This window comes from Amphibalanus amphitrite, unplaced genomic scaffold (assembly GCF_019059575.1).
Source record: "Amphibalanus amphitrite isolate SeventyFive unplaced genomic scaffold, NRLGWU_Aamphi_draft 000143F_arrow, whole genome shotgun sequence".
Lineage (NCBI taxonomy): Eukaryota > Metazoa > Arthropoda > Thecostraca > Balanomorpha > Balanidae > Amphibalanus > Amphibalanus amphitrite.
The window spans coordinates 38082-56827 of NW_024881638.1; the positions used below are offsets into that span (position 1 = coordinate 38082).

General features: G+C 48.5%; 1 protein-coding gene across 3 annotated transcripts in view; it reads right to left on the reverse strand.

Moving 5' to 3' along the window:
- LOC122382611 overlaps positions 1–18746 on the reverse strand; it is a 77392-nt gene that overhangs the window by 29389 nt on the left and 29257 nt on the right. For 2 of the 3 annotated variants that reach the window (XM_043368168.1, XM_043368170.1), the window contains 35 exons: positions 18300–18404; positions 16695–16803; positions 16332–16447; positions 16024–16188; positions 15573–15800; positions 15009–15200; positions 14482–14688; positions 14041–14175; positions 13334–13434; positions 12840–12983; positions 12412–12547; positions 11906–12091; positions 11403–11539; positions 10992–11153; positions 10438–10732; positions 9905–10116; positions 9282–9385; positions 9035–9125; positions 8372–8531; positions 8004–8186; positions 7434–7676; positions 6953–7110; positions 6540–6636; positions 6131–6312; positions 5675–5825; positions 5262–5427; positions 4723–4904; positions 4170–4303; positions 3801–3938; positions 3485–3596; positions 3205–3300; positions 2593–2767; positions 1230–1397; positions 893–996; positions 88–197 (listed from right to left, as the gene is read on the reverse strand). In XM_043368168.1, coding sequence (XP_043224103.1) covers positions 88–197; positions 893–996; positions 1230–1397; positions 2593–2767; positions 3205–3300; positions 3485–3596; positions 3801–3938; positions 4170–4303; positions 4723–4904; positions 5262–5427; positions 5675–5825; positions 6131–6312; positions 6540–6636; positions 6953–7110; positions 7434–7676; positions 8004–8186; positions 8372–8531; positions 9035–9125; positions 9282–9385; positions 9905–10116; positions 10438–10732; positions 10992–11153; positions 11403–11539; positions 11906–12091; positions 12412–12547; positions 12840–12983; positions 13334–13434; positions 14041–14175; positions 14482–14688; positions 15009–15200; positions 15573–15800; positions 16024–16188; positions 16332–16447; positions 16695–16803; positions 18300–18404 — 5384 coding nt within the window. The remainder of the gene's footprint in view (positions 1–87; positions 198–892; positions 997–1229; positions 1398–2592; positions 2768–3204; positions 3301–3484; positions 3597–3800; positions 3939–4169; positions 4304–4722; positions 4905–5261; positions 5428–5674; positions 5826–6130; positions 6313–6539; positions 6637–6952; positions 7111–7433; positions 7677–8003; positions 8187–8371; positions 8532–9034; positions 9126–9281; positions 9386–9904; positions 10117–10437; positions 10733–10991; positions 11154–11402; positions 11540–11905; positions 12092–12411; positions 12548–12839; positions 12984–13333; positions 13435–14040; positions 14176–14481; positions 14689–15008; positions 15201–15572; positions 15801–16023; positions 16189–16331; positions 16448–16694; positions 16804–18299; positions 18405–18746) is intronic. The other variant, XM_043368169.1, reaches the window with a different exon arrangement.

The window sequence follows — 18746 nt, forward strand, 5'->3', positions numbered from 1 at the left end:
GTATCATAGAGGATATCATAGATCATATGTATATGCATATGTACAATGGAGGCCTGTAATGAAAAATGGCTTGTTCTCGGTATTTACCTCTGAGCGCCTTGGATAGCCGTCTGAGTCCAAAACTTATCGCCGTCTCTGTAAATCTTGGAGAATAGATTCTGCATGACATCAGAGATGTCTTCTAATATCGGCGACACCTGTAAAGGTACGAGTATAGAAAACGGCGAATCAGTACAGAATATCAAGTTTATTAGGGAAGGCCTGGTGGGAATTTGTATTGCAACCAAATAGACTCGATCATCTCTGTTACAAAGTAATTAAGAAGTGTCAATTCTTTCAATCACATATGGCATGTGCTGAACTAAACCCAAACTCGATAGCTAAAACCCCTCCCTACACAGCCGGGAACGGAATTTGTTTTTTTATCACAAACCACGCGATTGGGTGACACTTTTCCACGAATTAGCTCAGACGAACACGGTTCAAAATTCGCGAAACAGGAAAGCTCGCCGCTCGTTGCATAAGATGTTTGTATACATTTATACCGAAGTTCAGTCTCACCGCTATCAGTTTACAGATTCGCCTTGAGCTAACAAGCTCAACCGAGATAGTTAAGTTATGTGAGATAGTTGAATGAGACCCTTAAATAGAGCCTTGCACTTGGTAATAGGATTCGTAAACATTTCTATTCTGGCGAAACTTGAGCGATGAAGGTACGGTAATGAGTGAAAAACGGGATCATTTATTGAAAACAATGAAATCATAGCGGCTTCCTCTTACGGGAAAAAGGTCTTTCTATCACGTACACACCCATATCACATAAAATAAAATGATCATGACAGTGTAAGCTATCAGGCAAAAACGACGATTCACTGCACAACATTCACCGTACCTTGACGTAGGCGACCATGATGAACTGTTTGACCCTGACCAGCGCCGGCGGAGGATTGTCCCACATGTCCTTCAGCCAGAGACCCGGCTCCCCTAGCACATCCTCTGGGAGAGACGGGAACACATAACGTGTTGCAGGAGATGTTGAAGAATTAACAACATTTACATACAACATAATAAAGCCAACTTATTCCAGATCAAGCGGTGTAATGAATCAGGGTATCCCTTCAAACGTTAAATCGTATTTGTAAGTAGCCTTCTGCAGACCGCAAACTAGATCACCGTTTTAGTGTTTTCACAAAGCTCTCACGAAACGACCCAAGTCCACCGCCACCTACCGAGTCCGAACTTGGTATACAGCCAGCGGGCAAATTTCTTGGTGTAGTCGAAGATGTTTGTGACCGTGTCTCGGTCGGAGAGGTCGCGGTAAATTTCGTCAATAACTCCCTCCAGTGAAACGATGGCAGCGTAGAGCTCTGATTCGGTAAACTCGCCGTAGAACCAGTCTGAGGGAGGGTGATAAAGTTCATGGTTACTGTTAGGCTTGAATGGGGATAATGGACATAATGAGCGCTGATGTTCACTGAAATGAAAATCGTTGCCTGTCAGCTCGTTACGAAGCTGCCATTTTATCCTCGCAATATCTCATACAACAGAAACCATTCCATCCGCGACACAGGTATGATAAGATTCTTATAAGCATCAACCAACTGGGAATCAACAGTTTTCATCAGAGCTACATATTCACTGAAGTTCGATGAGGTAACCAATTTAACCCGGCAGTTGCTGGGGTATTTCGCCACCCACCGTTTGCTGGGGGGGGGGGGGGCGTTAAACGCCTCCAGCCGATAACTCGAGAACCAATAAGCGCAGCGAAACGCACGAGGCGGCAAACGAAAGAACGCGACGAGACGCTTCAGATGAGTACTTTGAAGTTGGATTTTGAGGTCACAGGTCGGGTCAAGGTCAGGTCAAACACCTGAAATTGGGCTTTCAGTAGCATGGACTTTAGGACTTCGCAATGGGCGCCTCTCGTCAAAAACTCTGACAGAACGGTGCACAATCCATCATATAAGGCCTACAAGAGTGTCAGCTCCATGTTGGGGTCAGTCAAGCATAGGTCAGGGTCAAGGTCAGGTCAACCGGGTAGGCACATATCCCCGAAAATCAAAACTGATATCCGCATCCTGTGACACATATTTTAAGGGTAATTTGGGGCGTAGAACACGATGGTGACAATTCATTTTACCATATGTGTACGTGTTTGGCTCAAAAAGTTCAATTTAAGAAATGCATGTATCATGGTCGTGAAGTAGTCACGAGAAATTGCCAAGATTTAGTTCAAGATTTTGGAGAATGCGGAGCGATAATCAATAGTCGAAGATAGCCATTTGATTGGTCATGGTATTGGCAGTCTAATGGCGTTTACGGCATGTCTGTATGTCTATTCTGTGATTTTATATGATTTTTTTGAACATATGGCGTTTTTGGTCGAAAACTCAGAAATCATGACGTCACTAAAACCTCGATACCTCAAAAATTTTCGGACCGATTTTTTTGAAACTTTGTCACCATACACTTCAATCAATTCCCTACAGGTACCCAGAATTTGGCGCGCGCAGGCGCGCCGTTTTTATGCTATGGCCCGGCGAAAAAGTGGGGGCGTTTAACGCCCCCCCAGCAACTCGCGGGTTAACTTACTGACTGTGTCGCGCACCACGGCCACCACGTTCTCCTCAAAGTGGTGGTAGAGCAGCAGCAGCTGCGGCTTGTACTGCTGACCCAGCTGCATCATTCGGTGGCGGATGTAGCCCGTCACCGTGGTGTACACCTGACGCAAACGGAGGCTGGTGCGTGCGTACACCGCCTTGGCCCACTGTGGAGGGAAATGGGGAGGGTGAGGATTGGAGATGAGCTGATGGGAGGTTCGGTCCCATGAGCAACAAGGTAGAGAAACGGGATACAACTTCATGGAACTTCTGATCGATAGAAGCTTCTGCAAGTCAAAAAAAAAGGACGCGATACTACCCAGCTTCGCGCCTCTTATGAAACGAATACTTGTCCCGCCTGGCAATGTTGCTGGGCTTCCCAACAAATACAAGTTAAATTACCAGAATATCATGGATCTTTTACTCACCTGATTGTATGCCCCAGCCACTTCTGTAATCACCTCTCGCAGAGTCGGTCAAAAGTCACTTCTTTGTTGTCTCACCTGTTTGTAGGCCTCTGGCATCTTTTTTTTTTTTTGCCAGCAGTCAGCACCTCTCGCAGAGTGTCTGTCATAAGCCCCTTCTCAGTTCTCTGCTAGCTCACCTGATTGTAGGCCTCCGCCATTTCTGCCAGCACCTCCCGCAGAGTGTCAGTCATGCTGCGTTCACCCGATCCAGACGAGGACACCAGACGCCGCAGCTGACGGAGAGCAGGGCGAGAGTAAAGCACAGCACAAGATGGCGCAGTGGGTGCTTCATCAGGGTTGTGTCAAAAGTATCACTTTAACTTGTCACAAGAAGCTTGGGCAGTAACAGCGCTAGGCCACTGAGCATCCATCATGGTCGTTCATTACATAGCAAGCAAAGGGTAAAATCACACTCACGTATTCGATGATTTCGTTCAGCCGAACGTAGACTGCCTCGTTGATGACACCGAGGTCCTCTCGGAGTTCCTCAGTCCACGTGCCGAGCTTGTTCAGAACGAAACTCACCACGCTAGAAGAGAAGAAAAGGAAAAATGCAAGTGAAAAGGCATAAACGGGGCAGACAGACATCAAGCATTGAAAACCTTGTAGGTTACTTGCCATCGGTTATTATGCATCAACTTCCTCATGTAAATGCAAATCAATCAAGCAATCAACAATCAGTTCAGTGATTGGTTGGTAAACAAAATGTGCGGACCTGTTACATCATACTTACGAGTCTTCGTCGCCGTATACATAGGATATTATCGTGTTCATGTAGAACGCGTTATTTTCGTAGCTCTCTGAGATAGCGTATCGAATATCTTCAAAGTCGCCGCGCACCGTTCCGCTAGACTCCGATGTAAACTCCTCACTGAAAAAATGAGAAGCGTGACGGGTAATGCAGAAAATACCTCTTAGAACCATACGGAGATACGGAACTTATGATCAGCACATCTTCCCAACTCCACCGCGACTCAACGTTTTCTACGCTCACGCAGCCTCTCCAGTCCACGCATCCCCTGACTAAGTACCTTTAATTTAATTCAATATGCCTCCCAACACCACACACTCTGTCTCTTCCCCGAATCCACAGTCTACTCACACGAGCAGGTCAATCTCCTGTCCAAGCATGTCTTCCAGACTGGACTCCATGGCTCCCGCCTTCACCTCCCACTCGCTGGCACAGGCGTCCAGGAGCGCGTCGCGGGACAGGAGTACCGTGGACCGGGCCCACTCCTGGTCAAAAGGAGATCCCGAGAGGCGAGGGGTCAGTAAGATATAAATGCATAGATGTGACAGTGAGTAAAGGCCGGAGTATAGAAATCCGATGTAGTTTATGATATAAGACTCTAGAGCGAATTGGTGTCATCAGCCATCACCCAACTCGATTCGTACGTCCATCACGTATCCATCAGCCATCCTCGTCTCAACTCTCTAGTTAGATCCAATAACGACTCCCTCCCCATTTACGGCCAGTTCGCATTCGAGCTCTAGCTCCAGCGCGCGGTACATGAGCCCTGAAGACCTGTTCAACTACTCCATCTTTACCTCTGAGCTCCCCCTCAATCATATACATCTTCATTGCTCACAGCCAGCTCGTATCCGAGCTCTATGCTTCACACGGGTTTCAACAAATATCCTTGCCCCAAACTCACGGCCAGCTCATAACCAAGCTCTGTGCGCCAGCGGGCCTGCGAGGTCAGCAGGTGTGAGTGGTTCAGACGCAGGAAGAACACCATGTCGTCGACCCGGTACTGGCCCGCCTGTCGGTACGCCTCCAGACGCACTGTCCTGTTGTTCACCATGCCGCCCGTGACGTACAGACGCTTTGCCTGCTCTGGAAACGTCACAGGGGCACTGTCAGTAGGTGGGGATGATTGGGCGTGGGTGATGGTTACTGGTGATTTCAGCTAGGATGCCGATAATATAACCGGAAGAATAAAAACTTAGATGGTGATAAATGGGGCTAAGGAGTCATCTCAGCACATAACTTATGTGCGCGACAAGGACAATTAGAGCTTATCGCTAGGACTTACGCTTGTTCTCTCAATCAGTCCTGCGCAAAACGTATGGAAATTCGTCAGGATACACGGCTCAAAGTCCACTTTTTATGTGGTTCTTTAAAATGTTTCACTCTGACGACACACACTGACACCACCATAACCCACCACCATAACCCGATACATTGGCTCACCGGGATCGTATAGAATCTCCAGTCTGACCAGGGGCCGCTCCCTGTCCATGGTAGCCAGCAGCGTCTGCGGACTGCCCAGCTCCGTGGGGATGGCAGCGCCGTTTATACGGTACTCCTTCAGACCGACGGTCGACTTCAGTTCGTAGATCATGGATGGTAGAGTGACCTGGCAATGACGGAACGTTGGAAAGGTTCATGGTTTTTGTTGATAATGCTTAAGAGCTAACAGCTTATTAGTAGAGAACACGCTACGCGACACCACATCGATTTAGTCATGCGGCGTGAAACGCACAGTTGTCGAACCATGCGAAACAAACTGGTAGTACGTTCGCGAAGTGGGATAATATCCCGTATAAGCTACATCATCTTGTTACTGCAGTGGTGTCAGACGTATAAAAAAACAGCGAACTCACCTCCGCCTTGAATTCGCCGAGTTTTCTGTCGAGTTCGAGGAGCACCTTGGACTCGAGTCTCCTGTCTTCGATGTCCAGGTAGGTGTAGGCTCCTGATACCTTCAGCGTTCCCCGGGCCACCTCCAGCAGCCCCTTACCGGTCACAGACAGCCTGGGGTGACAAACGAAGAAAGTGAGTCAGTGATTATATGTGCTTATCATAGACCTCTGTAAGTCTATACACCTCCATAGACGGCGTGCATAGGTCTACGTGCTTATTTTAGAATATCCCATAGAAGTACAATAACGTCAAAGTATTTCCGAATGAAACACAGTCTGCTTTGCATTGGTCACTTGGAGCTGAGAATGAGGGATATGACCTCTTCTTCCATTAACTCAATTAACAATTTCGTTATTTAAAACGCCCATACTCAAGTCTCTGTCATATTCAGCTATCGCACTTCTCTGTCTTCTGACCTGGAGATGGGGTGGCTGACGAAGAGTGTCGACTTGAGCACCAGCTTGCTGCCGCGGCTCTGGTCTACGACGCTGTACGACATGGTCAGGTGGGAGTCGGGGTCGGTAGAGTAGCGGAACGCGGCGTCCAGCTGCAGAGGGGTCCCGCTGCTCGTCTGAACGCTGGTGTCCAGCGTCACCGGCTAGGGAGGACAGCGGGGCAGGTCAGGGGTGGGTTCCATCAAAGATGAAGTGTAAAATGCAACAAAGATTAATTGCCGCTGCACGTCTTCAGCGGAGATATTCACTATTGGTACGAGCATGCATCATAGGTCCTATGCAGAGAACCGTTCAGACTTCAGTCATTAGTGAACACCGATCGGCTTAATTGGCACCATGCTATGTCTGACAACTACGTAGCAGCGTCTACCTTTCCGACGAGATCGAGGTTGACGCTGAAATTGTAGTGCCTGTTGTCGGCGGTGCTGAGGTCAGCCACGTTGAACGTCGCTGCCACCTGCCGCTCTCTGTGGATGCATAAACCAAAATATTACCTATAAATTCTCATATGGATAAACTCCAAGTAAAATAATCCACTAAAAAGTGGCGCCTACTTTATACAGTACAGTTGATCCTGGGCTTATCCTAATGTTTTCTCTTTCTTTCAGTGCGCATAACCGATTTCACAAAAACACATTTTCAAATAGTATTGCAGCCAAGCAACAGGCACCTCCCCCAATCCCTCTCGGTCATCATCCACAAATCTAAGAGACCATCAGCGCCAACAAACTAGCCTTATCATTCACTCTCCGTCATAGAGTACCGACACTTGGGTCTACTCACGGCTGTCTCTCGGCATCCCACTGGAACTTCAGCTTGGCCCGGCCGCTGGAGTGGGCGTCATTCCTCCGTGTCGGAGTCCGAGCCAGTTCCATGGTTCCGGCCAGAGAGCGGGCAGGGAAATCGAGCTGCAGGCGCACCACGGAGCCCTCCTCCAGGTGCTGTGGTAAAGGGAGACACCGGTGAGTCAGCACGAAAAAGTGAAAACGGCAGAGACTTTCCCAAGTACTTCTCCAGAGCAGTGGGCACACTAATAACCGTAGGTACAATCGATGGGTTGCAAAATCCTCACTAAGAATTTAAAGCAATTTGTAAACCCGGACTTGCACATATGCCATGAAACCGCTTAACAGCAACTGGTCCATGTAGTATCATGGTTTAAAAAGCAGTTGAAGCTGAAGTAATCGTACAAAAATTATGTGCACTTTGAACCTAACTGGCCTTCACCTTCCCGATATTTGTACCGTCATGCCTGTTTTCTTACCATTTCCATTTCATCGCTGACGCTGTAATGATACCCAACAAACGCCTCTGACGACAGGGAAAGGCGGGCGGCGCGGGTGTAGGAGTCTCCCTGATTGTCGCCGCTGTACTTCAGTCCCAGCTGGCGCTCAGGTAGGGTGAGCTTCGCCTCCAGGGAGTAGCCGGTCGCGTTAAAGATCCGCTGAGCCCAGCCGGATACGGTACGGTTGTCGCGGTGACTGTTGATGGTAAACTCGGCACGACGCTGGCGGTGGGGAGAGACGGAGGCTGGTAAGAAGTCATGTGGGACAAGATACCTATGGCGAGGTTTGATTAAAATGGGTCCCGATGAAGTCTCATGTTATTATGTAGACTTAATGAACTGAAAATAGCTTAGGAGAGTACAAAATCCTCGAACACCAGAAGAGACGATATCAGCACATACTAAGAATATATGAAAATATACTGATGAACAAAATGGATCCTGCCTATGGTATCCATCTGTGAAGACAGCCCTTCTCTCACTATCGTACCAGCCGCTCTCCGCTAACGCCGAAAGTCTCCTTTCAACCTCCCTTCTCCCATATATCACCTGATCGACTGTGCCCATGAAGGTGACATCCGCGTCGAAGGGATGCAGCGGGTTCTCCAGGTTCAGGGTGTGCCGCTGAGTGAGGCCGTCGCTCATGAATTGATAGGTACCGTCCACCAGCTGGTTTCCGTTATACACGGCGCCGAATGTGCTCGTAAGAGCGTTCTGGTTGGCCCGGTCTCGCTGAAAAATCAGGCGTTTTGTTAGGTGTAAGGGTTTCCAATTTCTTAAGTTCGGAATACAAAATCATTAGTGTAGGAGCTGAAACAAAAAAAGATTAAGAAAAGTTCAACTTGGGGAAACAGTTGCTGCTTACGCTAAATATGTAGACTATGTAATGCGATGTGGTTAGGGACCAAGCTACTGACCGTTACTTTGTAGTTGGCGACGAACTCCTGCAGGGACTCGAATGTCGATGTGATGTTCAGTTTGCCGGTGTTGCCGAGCTCCTGAGACTGGGTTTTCATCAGCTCCAGAGCGTACCGTCCATCGTTCAGCTCACCCTCCGCGCTCGCTCCCATTTGGCCTCTGTTTGAATGAAATTGAAAGTGAAATTAAAGTACATTTTTAGATCAATCTACTTAGTACTTTATAGTTCCAAATTTGACACCCCGTTCCGTGCTTCTATCCTCAGGATACTGAAATCCTTCTCCACGCCGCAACCCCCCTCCGGGCTGGACAGGCAACTTTATCTCATGCGGGCTGCTCCCTTGGAGCGGCACCGCTGCTCCCGAGGGAGCGCACCCCGTAGCCGGGTGCAGTGAGTACTGAGTACCTTGGGGCTAGGTGGCCTGTCCTCTGGACGGGGTCAGCCCCGGTGACTCACTAGGGTGCCTGCCCAGACCAATGTCTCCCCCTATATCCTATCATCCTCCCGGCTCTGAAATGGTCCCATTGGACCGAAAGGGCCTAACCCAACAAAACAAACAAACAAAAATCCAAATTTGAAGGGTATTCTCATAGAAAATTGACGCACAGCTATGTTCGTGCACACGTTTCCAAATTCCAAAAAAAAAAAATGTATAACTTACTCATTGTTAATGAAGTTGACTTTTCCGTTGACCTTCGTTACATCCAGATCATCATCAAGGTCATGATGCACGTAGCTGAAGTCTCCCTTGGCTGAAATGGAAAACCGCTTCAGTCGGATGGTGTCATGCAAAAGAACTGTTGGCTAAGGTATAAACATGAAGAATGTGCACAAAAATCACAAAGCGTGAGAAACATTGCGGGGCGAGTGTAGGCATCGTCAACCTCCCATGTCGCAGACCGACTGACCATTACCATTGTAATCCACCTGCTGTTGCCCGTCGTAGTTGAGTTCAAGGTGATGCTTCGTGTGCTGGTAGAAACTGGACTTGGGGTCGATCTCAATCGTCGATCTGAAAAGACGACATTTCATGATATAAACTTCATCGGCCAATGAAGCGCGCCATAGTTACGGTATGAAATACACACCAATTTATTTGGGGAGCATCATATACGACCAAAGCCAAATCTAAGCTAGCTACTTTTGCGAAAAAGCAAGTATTCGAACTTCCAGATTATATGCATGTCAAGAAAATAACAAATAAATGGCCCCATAGTAGATGCTTATCAAACGAGAAAGCAACGACACTGCAAAAGAAGTCGCTTGGGGCTAGCTTTCTCCCATTCTCGATGAGCTGGCCAAATACGCTGGATTTTGATGAAGAAGCCGGTGGAGCTACTTCGCCGTCCACGGCTGAGTCAGACTCTTCTGCCGGGCTAGACGTGCGTCCTGCGACGCACCCAACGTGATGGGGACCAGCTTCAGGATAGCGGCGGAGGATAGCGGCGGAGTTTCCCCGGATGATCGTTATCGAGACTCTTTGTAGAAGCCAGGACACTTCCCTGGTGTTAATCACCAACTCCGAACTCACTCGAACTCTAAGGTCTTGGGCATGTGCTTGACCTGCCAGACGGTGTTGACGGCCTTGTAGCCGTCTACGGGCATGGTGAGGTTGAGGGAGGCCATGTATCTGTCGGTGACGGAGTCCTTGGTGAGGTGGCCGCGAGCCGTCACCTCGAGCTCTGAGCCGCGCATCCGTCGCACGAACCGCACCGAACCGGTGTGGGCGTCCGCTCCAGAGTACTGAAACCGGACAGTAATGGGTTAACCAGGAATCTGCTACGATCAGTGGCTGTGTCATGCGAAATAATGGCATTTCCAGATAATTACCAATCTTACAGAAAAATGTTTGCGAAGAAAAAGATAAGGTCAAAAACAACATATTGCATAGAAACGTAAAAAGCTGTACCAAAGTGTCTATACGAGCACTCTAAAAATAGCATAAAAACTCCACTTTGTTTTGATTTCACATAAACTCTAAAGAAAACACACGTCCACTGTAGTGTTGACAGACGAAGATCATATGAAATACCGTATCTCCTAATGACCTCACAGAGGACTCACATCGGTATCCAGTGTGTACAGCGCGTCTCTGATGTGCGCCGTCAGCACGGCCCGTCCCATAGCGGCACTGCGCTGCCAGTCGACATCGGCACCCAGTCGGAGGTCGGTGGGGGCGGTGCGGTCGCGGTCGGCGTCCCTGCCCGCCAGCAGCTGGCCGTCGAAGCCGGCGCCGCTCAGCGCGTAGTCGGCCAGCACGGCGTAGCGTCCCCAGCCGGCCAGCCGGTTCCGGTCCGCGGACACGTCCCAGGCCACCCCCAGCTCCGTCTTCCCGCCGCGGCCCGGCTCGTGGAACACGCTGCAGAGTGGAGTTTTTAAATGATCAAGTATTGTAAGATCTACTCTTGAGGGGAAAAAAACGAAAACAGTCATACAATCAGCAAATAAGTAACCGGTATTATATACCAATAACTCGATACATCTTGACAAACCGATATCATGTAGTCTCTGTTCCACCAACGAATGTTTCGCCGAGTTCTGTTTTCTAATTCGCCAGTTTATTCCCAAACTGGTATCAGAAAAGAGATATATAAGCGCCGTTAATAAGAATGGCTTACCGTGCGGATCTCTCTAGGACCATGCGTCCCATGGCCACCTTCCCGTTGACGCCGATGTAGAAGACCGGCCAGAGGTGGACCGATACGCGAGTGGAAGCCTCCACCTGGATTCTCGGGTGACGCAGCTTGTAGCTCAGCTTGTAACCCTCGGTTGGCGAGTTTCTGCGGGAGGAGGCAGGGGGCCATCAGTAACGTAAAGAACTCCAGCTCACGTACTTACGGAAACAAGAACTACTTTCAAGTCTATGTTTTGGTAAAAGTGCATAATCGTTAGTTAGCGGCTAACAAGAAGGAAACCCTTTTGCAGGATGGCGTGCTACAATTAATAGATCGTAGCCATTCCGATCAGTGAAAGACAAGGGTCGGCGAGGCGCGCGTCGATACTTGATACCATCTGGGAGGAAATCGTACCTGTACTCGGCGGTTAGCGACACGTTTCGGAGCGCCTCGTGTGGCGTGTCCAGACTCATCCGCACCTTGGCCACGGCCTCACTCAGAATCAGCAAGGCCTCGGCAGATACCTGGGCTGCACCACCGTTTGAACTGGTCTGTAGGACATAGATGACAGAATAATTAACACTGTGATAGTATTCTAGGAGGATTAACGATATAGATCAGTCAACACCTTGGATGGACTTTCACGAGAAAAAACGCAGGAGAAACTAGCTACAAAAGCTATTAGGTATATCAAACGCGTTTAAAGATGTATGAGTAAGTATGAGTATGATGTAAGTAGTATGATGATGATGAACCTGTAAGTAGTATGATATATAGTAAGTATGAGCGCAAATATATCGATAAACTTGACACTAAATAGGCGACATTCCATGTTCATAATTTCATCGCATAACAGCTTATTGATTTTCTTTGATCATTGAAAGAATACAGGATACAGCCCATTAAGAATTCCTTACCTTGACGACCACTCCGAACTGGCTGGGACCGGTGAATATCTCGCCCTTGAGCTGGTAGTTGGCCTCATCGACGCTGGAAGTCACCGACAGATCATAGACGAGTTGCTCTCCCGGTCGGGCGGCCAGCTGGAATCGGCCGTTCACTCGCGGCCCGACGGGCAGGTTCACTATCAGAGTACCCGTCACCTGCGCCGGAGAGATGGGCGTGGGGATGTAAAATGGAACAAGCTCTGCCATAATACAGCACAGCTATAATACTGTCAAGGGTTACGTTAGCAACGTCTCGAGAAGACGACGTACGTCCTACTCAGAACGGTGGTATATCGGTGAACATCCCGCCACTCTATGTTCAATCTCTTTGTGTAGACAAAAAGATGAAAAAGATGATCCAAGTAAAACATTAGAGCCAAGCAATTCGTAAAACCGGCTAATATCAACAGGAATGTATGGTAAAATACACCAATCCCTTCACCATCACTGCCGCGGCGTGATTCAGTGTCGGTTACCTGCTGGGGCACGCCACCCCGTCCGACGGTGGCAGTACCGGTCAGCTCCACCTTGTAGCGCTCCCAGGCCACCCGCAGGACCACGTCTGAGGGACCGCGACCTCCCACAGCGGCCGACAGACGCACCGAGCCCGACCTGGAGGGAACGGAACGGCGTGTAGTGGTGGGGAGAGGTTAATAATGTCGGGAGTGATGAGAGAAAAGATCCTTTGTGTAAACGGTCTAAGGACCAACGAGAGAAAAGTCAGAAAATTGATTAACGTTGTTTCTATTCGTCTTTTTCCTTTTTTTTTGTCAATGCAAAATATACCTGGAAATCCTAGTTCTTAGAAACTGTTTACTTATTTTATTTATAAGTCGACAATAAAACGAGGGGCATGACAGCCTGATGACAAAAATGCACCAGTCAGCCTCTGTTCTCCACTCACGTGACTCCCTCGAAAGGCGTCGAGAAGGTGAGCCTCAGGTCGAGCGGTCGGTAGGTGCCACTGACAGCCACCGGACGCTGGTAGCCGGGCAGTGTCAGCGTGCCGGCCAGGTCCATAGCGCCGTCATTGCGGACCAGCTCCAGACTGCGGGGGTGAGGCCACAATGTCAGCAGATCGGAACAATGCAATGGACTTTGGTTATGAGCATAGACATACACGCAAAAGACAAGCAAGCAGCTATCCAAGCACATCATTGCAATTAAAAAACTTAGGGTGACTTCAAAATAATAAGGGCATCTAGCAGTACTATTATAGGACTCTAGTTTTGATCGCAGCTATGCGGAATATGCGTGATGTGGTCTATGCGAGGTGTATGAACTAATCTTACTTATTGCAACGTATGACGAGATTACGTTATTTATAACGTGTTACAATGAATACGAGTTCAACATGTTGAGTAGAACTTGACTACCGAAGTTGAAGAACAGACTCACTTGGCCGCCACCCTATCCAGTCCATCCAGAGGAGTAAGCAGCTCGAACGCTGCCGACTTTCGGTCAGCAGATTTCCAGTCGGCCGCCAGTCGCACCCGGTACTGCGAAAAAAATCAGTCAGTTTATGGCCTTGCAATAGTTAAATGTTGCAAGGTAATCGGATACATAAGAGTAGATGTCAGGCTTTTTATTTGAAAAGATCGTTGACTTTATGTAATAACCCGGTTAGTGTTTTGACGCGCTTTAAAAATGTTTGAGAACAAAATGTTACAATTCCGGCATATCATAAATAAAATCCATTAAATAACTACGAACCTTGTTTGCAGTCGGTCTGTTTCTGTTTTGTTGGGTTAGGCCCTTTCGGTCCAATTAGACCATTTCAGAGCCGGGAGGATGATAGGATATAGGGGGAGACATTGGTCTGGGCAGGCACCCTAGTGAGTCACCGGGGCTGAGCCCGTCCAGAGGACAGGCCACCCAGCCCCAAGGTACTCACTGCACCCGGCTACGGGGTGCGCTCCCTCGGGAGCAGCGGTGCCGCTCCAAGGGAGCAGCCCGCATGAGATAAAGTTGCCTGTCCAGCCCGGAGGGGCGTTGCGGCGTGGAGGAGAAGGATTTCAGTATCCTGAGGATAGAAGCACGGAACGGTGCAGTCGGTCTAATCACAACAGTAACACAATGAAACCGAGTTAGACCTGAGCACTCACTTCATACGGCGTTAGGAGAGTTACGGTCAGCTGGTTAGGGTTGAACGTGTACACGGCAGAGGCCTCCACCACGGGGAAGGCCGGGATGTTGGAGGTCGAGCTCAAAAACGCCTTCACGCCCTGCTCCGGGCCCCTCTGAAAGCAACATGAACACGCGATCAGGAAAAACAAAGTGCAACAACAGATGCATAATTGAGCTGACCAGTCTCAGCTGCAGTTCGGCATGATAAACCTACAAGATAAAGCTCCGCAATAATATCAACTTCTAATGGACTGAACAATGAACTTGAACATTCCAAGTTATTTGAGGTTGCTCTTTTTTGTATCAACGCACGGGCCGAAAACGACATAACATACAATTCACTAATAATCCCTACGAAGTCCGACTCTCTCACCGCGTTCCTCAAACCACAAGGCTCGTCGCACCAACGAACCACCTACCATGACCACAACTATCTTCAGCTTGACCTCGGCGTTGTGTCTGCCCATGGAGCCAACCAGGCGTGTGTCAATCTCTCCCTGCGGCGTCCGGGAGTGCTGCATGTCCAGGAACAGCATCTCCGTCCACGGAGTCAGCACGCGCAGGTTGGCGTGAACCGATCCCGTCACCGCCATTTGGCTGATGTCGATGACGCTCGTCACGCGAATCTGTCGGGACGAAGAAAAAAATGAGTGGTGAGTAGTTAATATTTGAGGTTTGTGATTGTTGTCATGGTAGTGGCGAGTCATGTCAGCGGCAGAGGCAATCATGACATTGCATTTAGCGATAGAGCAACAAGGAAATGAGCACTTGCATATCAGGTTTACCGAATTATATGACCAACCAAGACATCTACCCGATCTATCACTCTCTTTCATTGACATCTTGGCTACATTACAGCCTCTGCCGCTCATTCCACACATTCAGGAATAAAAACTCGCTCGTCTCCTCCCGCTCCCAGCCCATACACCACCCTCCCACAGCGCACCTGCTGCATGGATCCATCCTCCATTTTCCAGACGGGTGAGAAGAACAGCTCATACTTCCTGTCGGCCGAAGGAAGCACACTGGCGGCCACGGTCAGTTGACGGACCGGCCCGGCGGGCAGTGTTACAGATATGGTGCCGTAGCGTTTGTCCAGTGCCGCTGAGCCGAGCGACCCGTCAGCCGTCAGAGCCACCTGTCCGGTAGAGAAGGATAAATGGTGAGAGATGCACAGGTCTGGAGGACGGACGACGGAGTAAACGGCAATAAATAAGGTTCGTATGGCTTATTATGTAGTGAGCTATAAACAGAGCACAAGCAGGCCTTAATTGTGCGTGGTGATGAGAACTGAGAAGGAACCGTGGTGAATCGCTGAATAGAGTTGACTGTAGATGCACAGTACCGATGACGGCAGAATTCCTCGAACGAATACAAACAGCAATTTCTATGAGCGAGCAGGAAGAGCAGATCTCCAACATATCACAACATATTTTCATACCACTCAAACATCTGTATAAGTTGACATCATAACGCTATAATCTTACGCATAGAAAAACGCCAGCCTCACCTTGTACTGATCGAGCGCGCCGTCGATGCCGGCAGACAGGGTTCGGGTGGTCCGGTCGACGACTCCCTTCAGACCGAGCGCGATGCGGCTCCCGAACCGCAGCGGCAGCCGCAGCTCCGACTTCAGGGTCAGCCCGACCTTGGAGGGGTCCAGGCCGGGCGGCTCCAGGTCGAAATCGACCATCAGACCGAGTGGGTTCTCTCCCAGCCACGCCACGCGGGCCTCAGACTGCGGATATGAGGGGGTGGTGACGGGGTAAAGTAAGAAGAGAGACCGAAGCAGACTAGAAGTCATTTAGTTTGATGGGAATTTGCAAATAGTCATATTCATTCAATTCGTTGAGTAAATTGATAACCTATCCAGCACTGAACTGAAGATGACCCTGCTTGCTTAGTTTGTTTTATGCGTTCCGACAAATACTAGCAGGAAAGACCACTCACACAACACTGACCTGAAAGGCGTACGGTCCGGTCTGCTTAGTTTTCACCATCAGGCCGACGTCTCTGATGGCCTCCAGAGGAGAGATGAACTGCAGGCCAGCCCCGAAGTCGTTCCACGCCCGGAAGTGCATGTTCCCTTCCAGCTCAGCACGGTTATCCGGCCATTTCAGTGAGGTCTGCAAAAGAGTACAAAGGTATATTAACGAAGGATAGATGTAACAGCGAAGGCACTGATTTTTTCAACGCTCACATGTTCAGGAGTAAATAACACGGTAAAAACCAAAATCACCCTCGTTTCAATTCGCCATGGGTCTCTTACCTTGAACGCCCGTCCCGCCTCGGAGGGATCGAGCAGCATTTCGGCGGTGAACAGGTTCAGCTGAGGGTGGATCTGATCCAGTATCAGCGAGCCCTCTATCCGGTCAGACTCCTCACCTGCGAGACATGAGAAAGATCAATGTCAAGGAGATCAATCCAATATGTTACACATTCGAATCGCCTGATCTTCAACAAACTCTTCAAAACAAATTTCATCTATTGTTTGCCACAAGTTTCTTCGTATTTAAGTTGTTGTCCACTGCTTAAAAGCATTAATACCATACACCACAGGGCGTCGTATGAAGTTATCGGATCGGTGACCATCTTCGAAATCGTGCTCCAATCGCAGTAATCCAGTACTCACCCTTGAATACCAGGTTGTGCCCGATGTTTTCCACTCTGCTCTCTCCCGTCAGAATAAAGCTTTCAGCCGACCGTCTGGCGTCGAGCATGTAGGTGGCGTCATGCATTCCCTGAAATACCCGACCATGTCACCAGTGGGCATTGGGTTAGCTAAAACACTAGGTTAGTTTGCAATTTGGTGTGGTTTGTAACCTGGTCAGCCGCGTAACAAGTTTCTTCATTTTAACCTCTTTGGGTTTAACAGCGAGCTCGCGATCAACGTTCTGATGATAAAGAAAGCATCTCATATTATGATGGCACGCATCTCCTTTCAATCTATCCAGTGGTCGTCAGGTAACCCGCGCGGGGCTGGGGGGGGGGGTAAATTTTACCCCCCCTCGCGAATTTTTGCGATATCTCAAAAACGGCGGCGCGCAGCGCCGCCAAACTTTCAGTACCTTTTCTTACATCAATTTGACACGTTCCCTGAAAATTTGAGCGAAATCCGTCGGAAAATTTTTGAGAAATTGACGTTTTAGTGACGTCATGTTCGCCATTTTCGCCTCAAAAACGGCAAAAGTTCAAACGCCGCTAACATCTTCATTTTTAAAGGAATCAAGACGTAACAAAAAGGTTATACGTAATTTTACTTTGTCTATCAAATGGCTATCTCGGTTTTTTGAAAATTTTGGATTTTGGCCTAAATTTTTTTAAAAAACTGACTTTTTTGGGAAAATCATTATAAAATCCAAAATTTTGAGTCTATCGAAAAAAGCGGAATATATGTCAGATAATTGGTCTATGTGCACCTACATACCAAATTTTAGAAGAATCGGTTCAAAAATGTGGGAGTTATTCAAAAGTTTATGACGTCACGACACACAAAATTTTTGAAAAAAATGACTTTTTTGGAAGTTCTAGACCTCGTACGGAAAGAAAAATAGCACCATTCGATTCGCCGTGAAAAACTGCATCAGATAGACACCTTTTTAGGCCTTAACAACCAACTTCAAAATTTGACCTCACTTGACCTGACCTTGACCTGACCTCGACCTGAAATTCATCCAGAGGTGGTCCATATCACTTATTGAGTGTGCCTATTGAATTCTATGAGTAAAATGACCCATAAAACATGTGTCGCACATGCCCTTTTCTATATTTTGTTTTTTGGTGACCTGACCTGACCTGACCTGACCTTGACCTTGACCTCTGAATGATATTGTATGCAACGAATATTGTCTTGGTAGCCTAAGAACACGTTTTGGGCGATCAGTCTCAGTCCATGACTCCATTCTTCGGCAACTACGGTGCAAGGCCGATACTGTAGAAACTTGCAATTTGTACCCTTGACCTGACCTTGACCTTGACCTCAAACTTTAAATTAAGTACATGTTTTTAGTAGTTCGTGATGAGAGCTTTCGATTGGCGTTTGAATTTTCCAAATCGGACCATTAGTTCGGGAGATAACAGGGGAGGGGGTGTAAAATTTACCCCCCCCCCCCCAGCCCCGCGCGTTCGGCTGGAGACCCCAGCCCCGCGCGGGTTAAATGACCGATTCCGACAACACGCCATTCCTTACTCCACATTCCCCTTCGAACGCCAGGACACTACAGACATGATTCCTTACCTGGAAGGGCGTGGTGACGTTGAGTTCCGCTCGGTAGCGCATCTCGCCACCGCCACTCAGGTCACGCAGGGCCAGATCGCCCGATATACGGTTCTCAGGAGTCTCCTATAATAGACAGAAATAACGCGAAACATTCGTCAGTATGTAGTGAACTGCTATAAACTATCAAAAACAACCCAAACCATGATTCGGAAAGGAAAAAAAGAAAATGAGCCCTGGCCAAGATAAAAAAACGTTGGCGCACCAATACAGCACATTAAATTTGGTTTAACTTTGAATGAATATCAGGCATCCACAGGCTGCCTGAGGCATCCACAGGCTAGCGGCGAGCTTAACCTTGGGAACCACTTCTCCATCACTTCTGTTCATGAAATGCCTTCCAAGTTCCATAACCACCAAAGGTCAAATTACGATGCTACAAGTCCTGAGCTGAGCAGTACATACTAA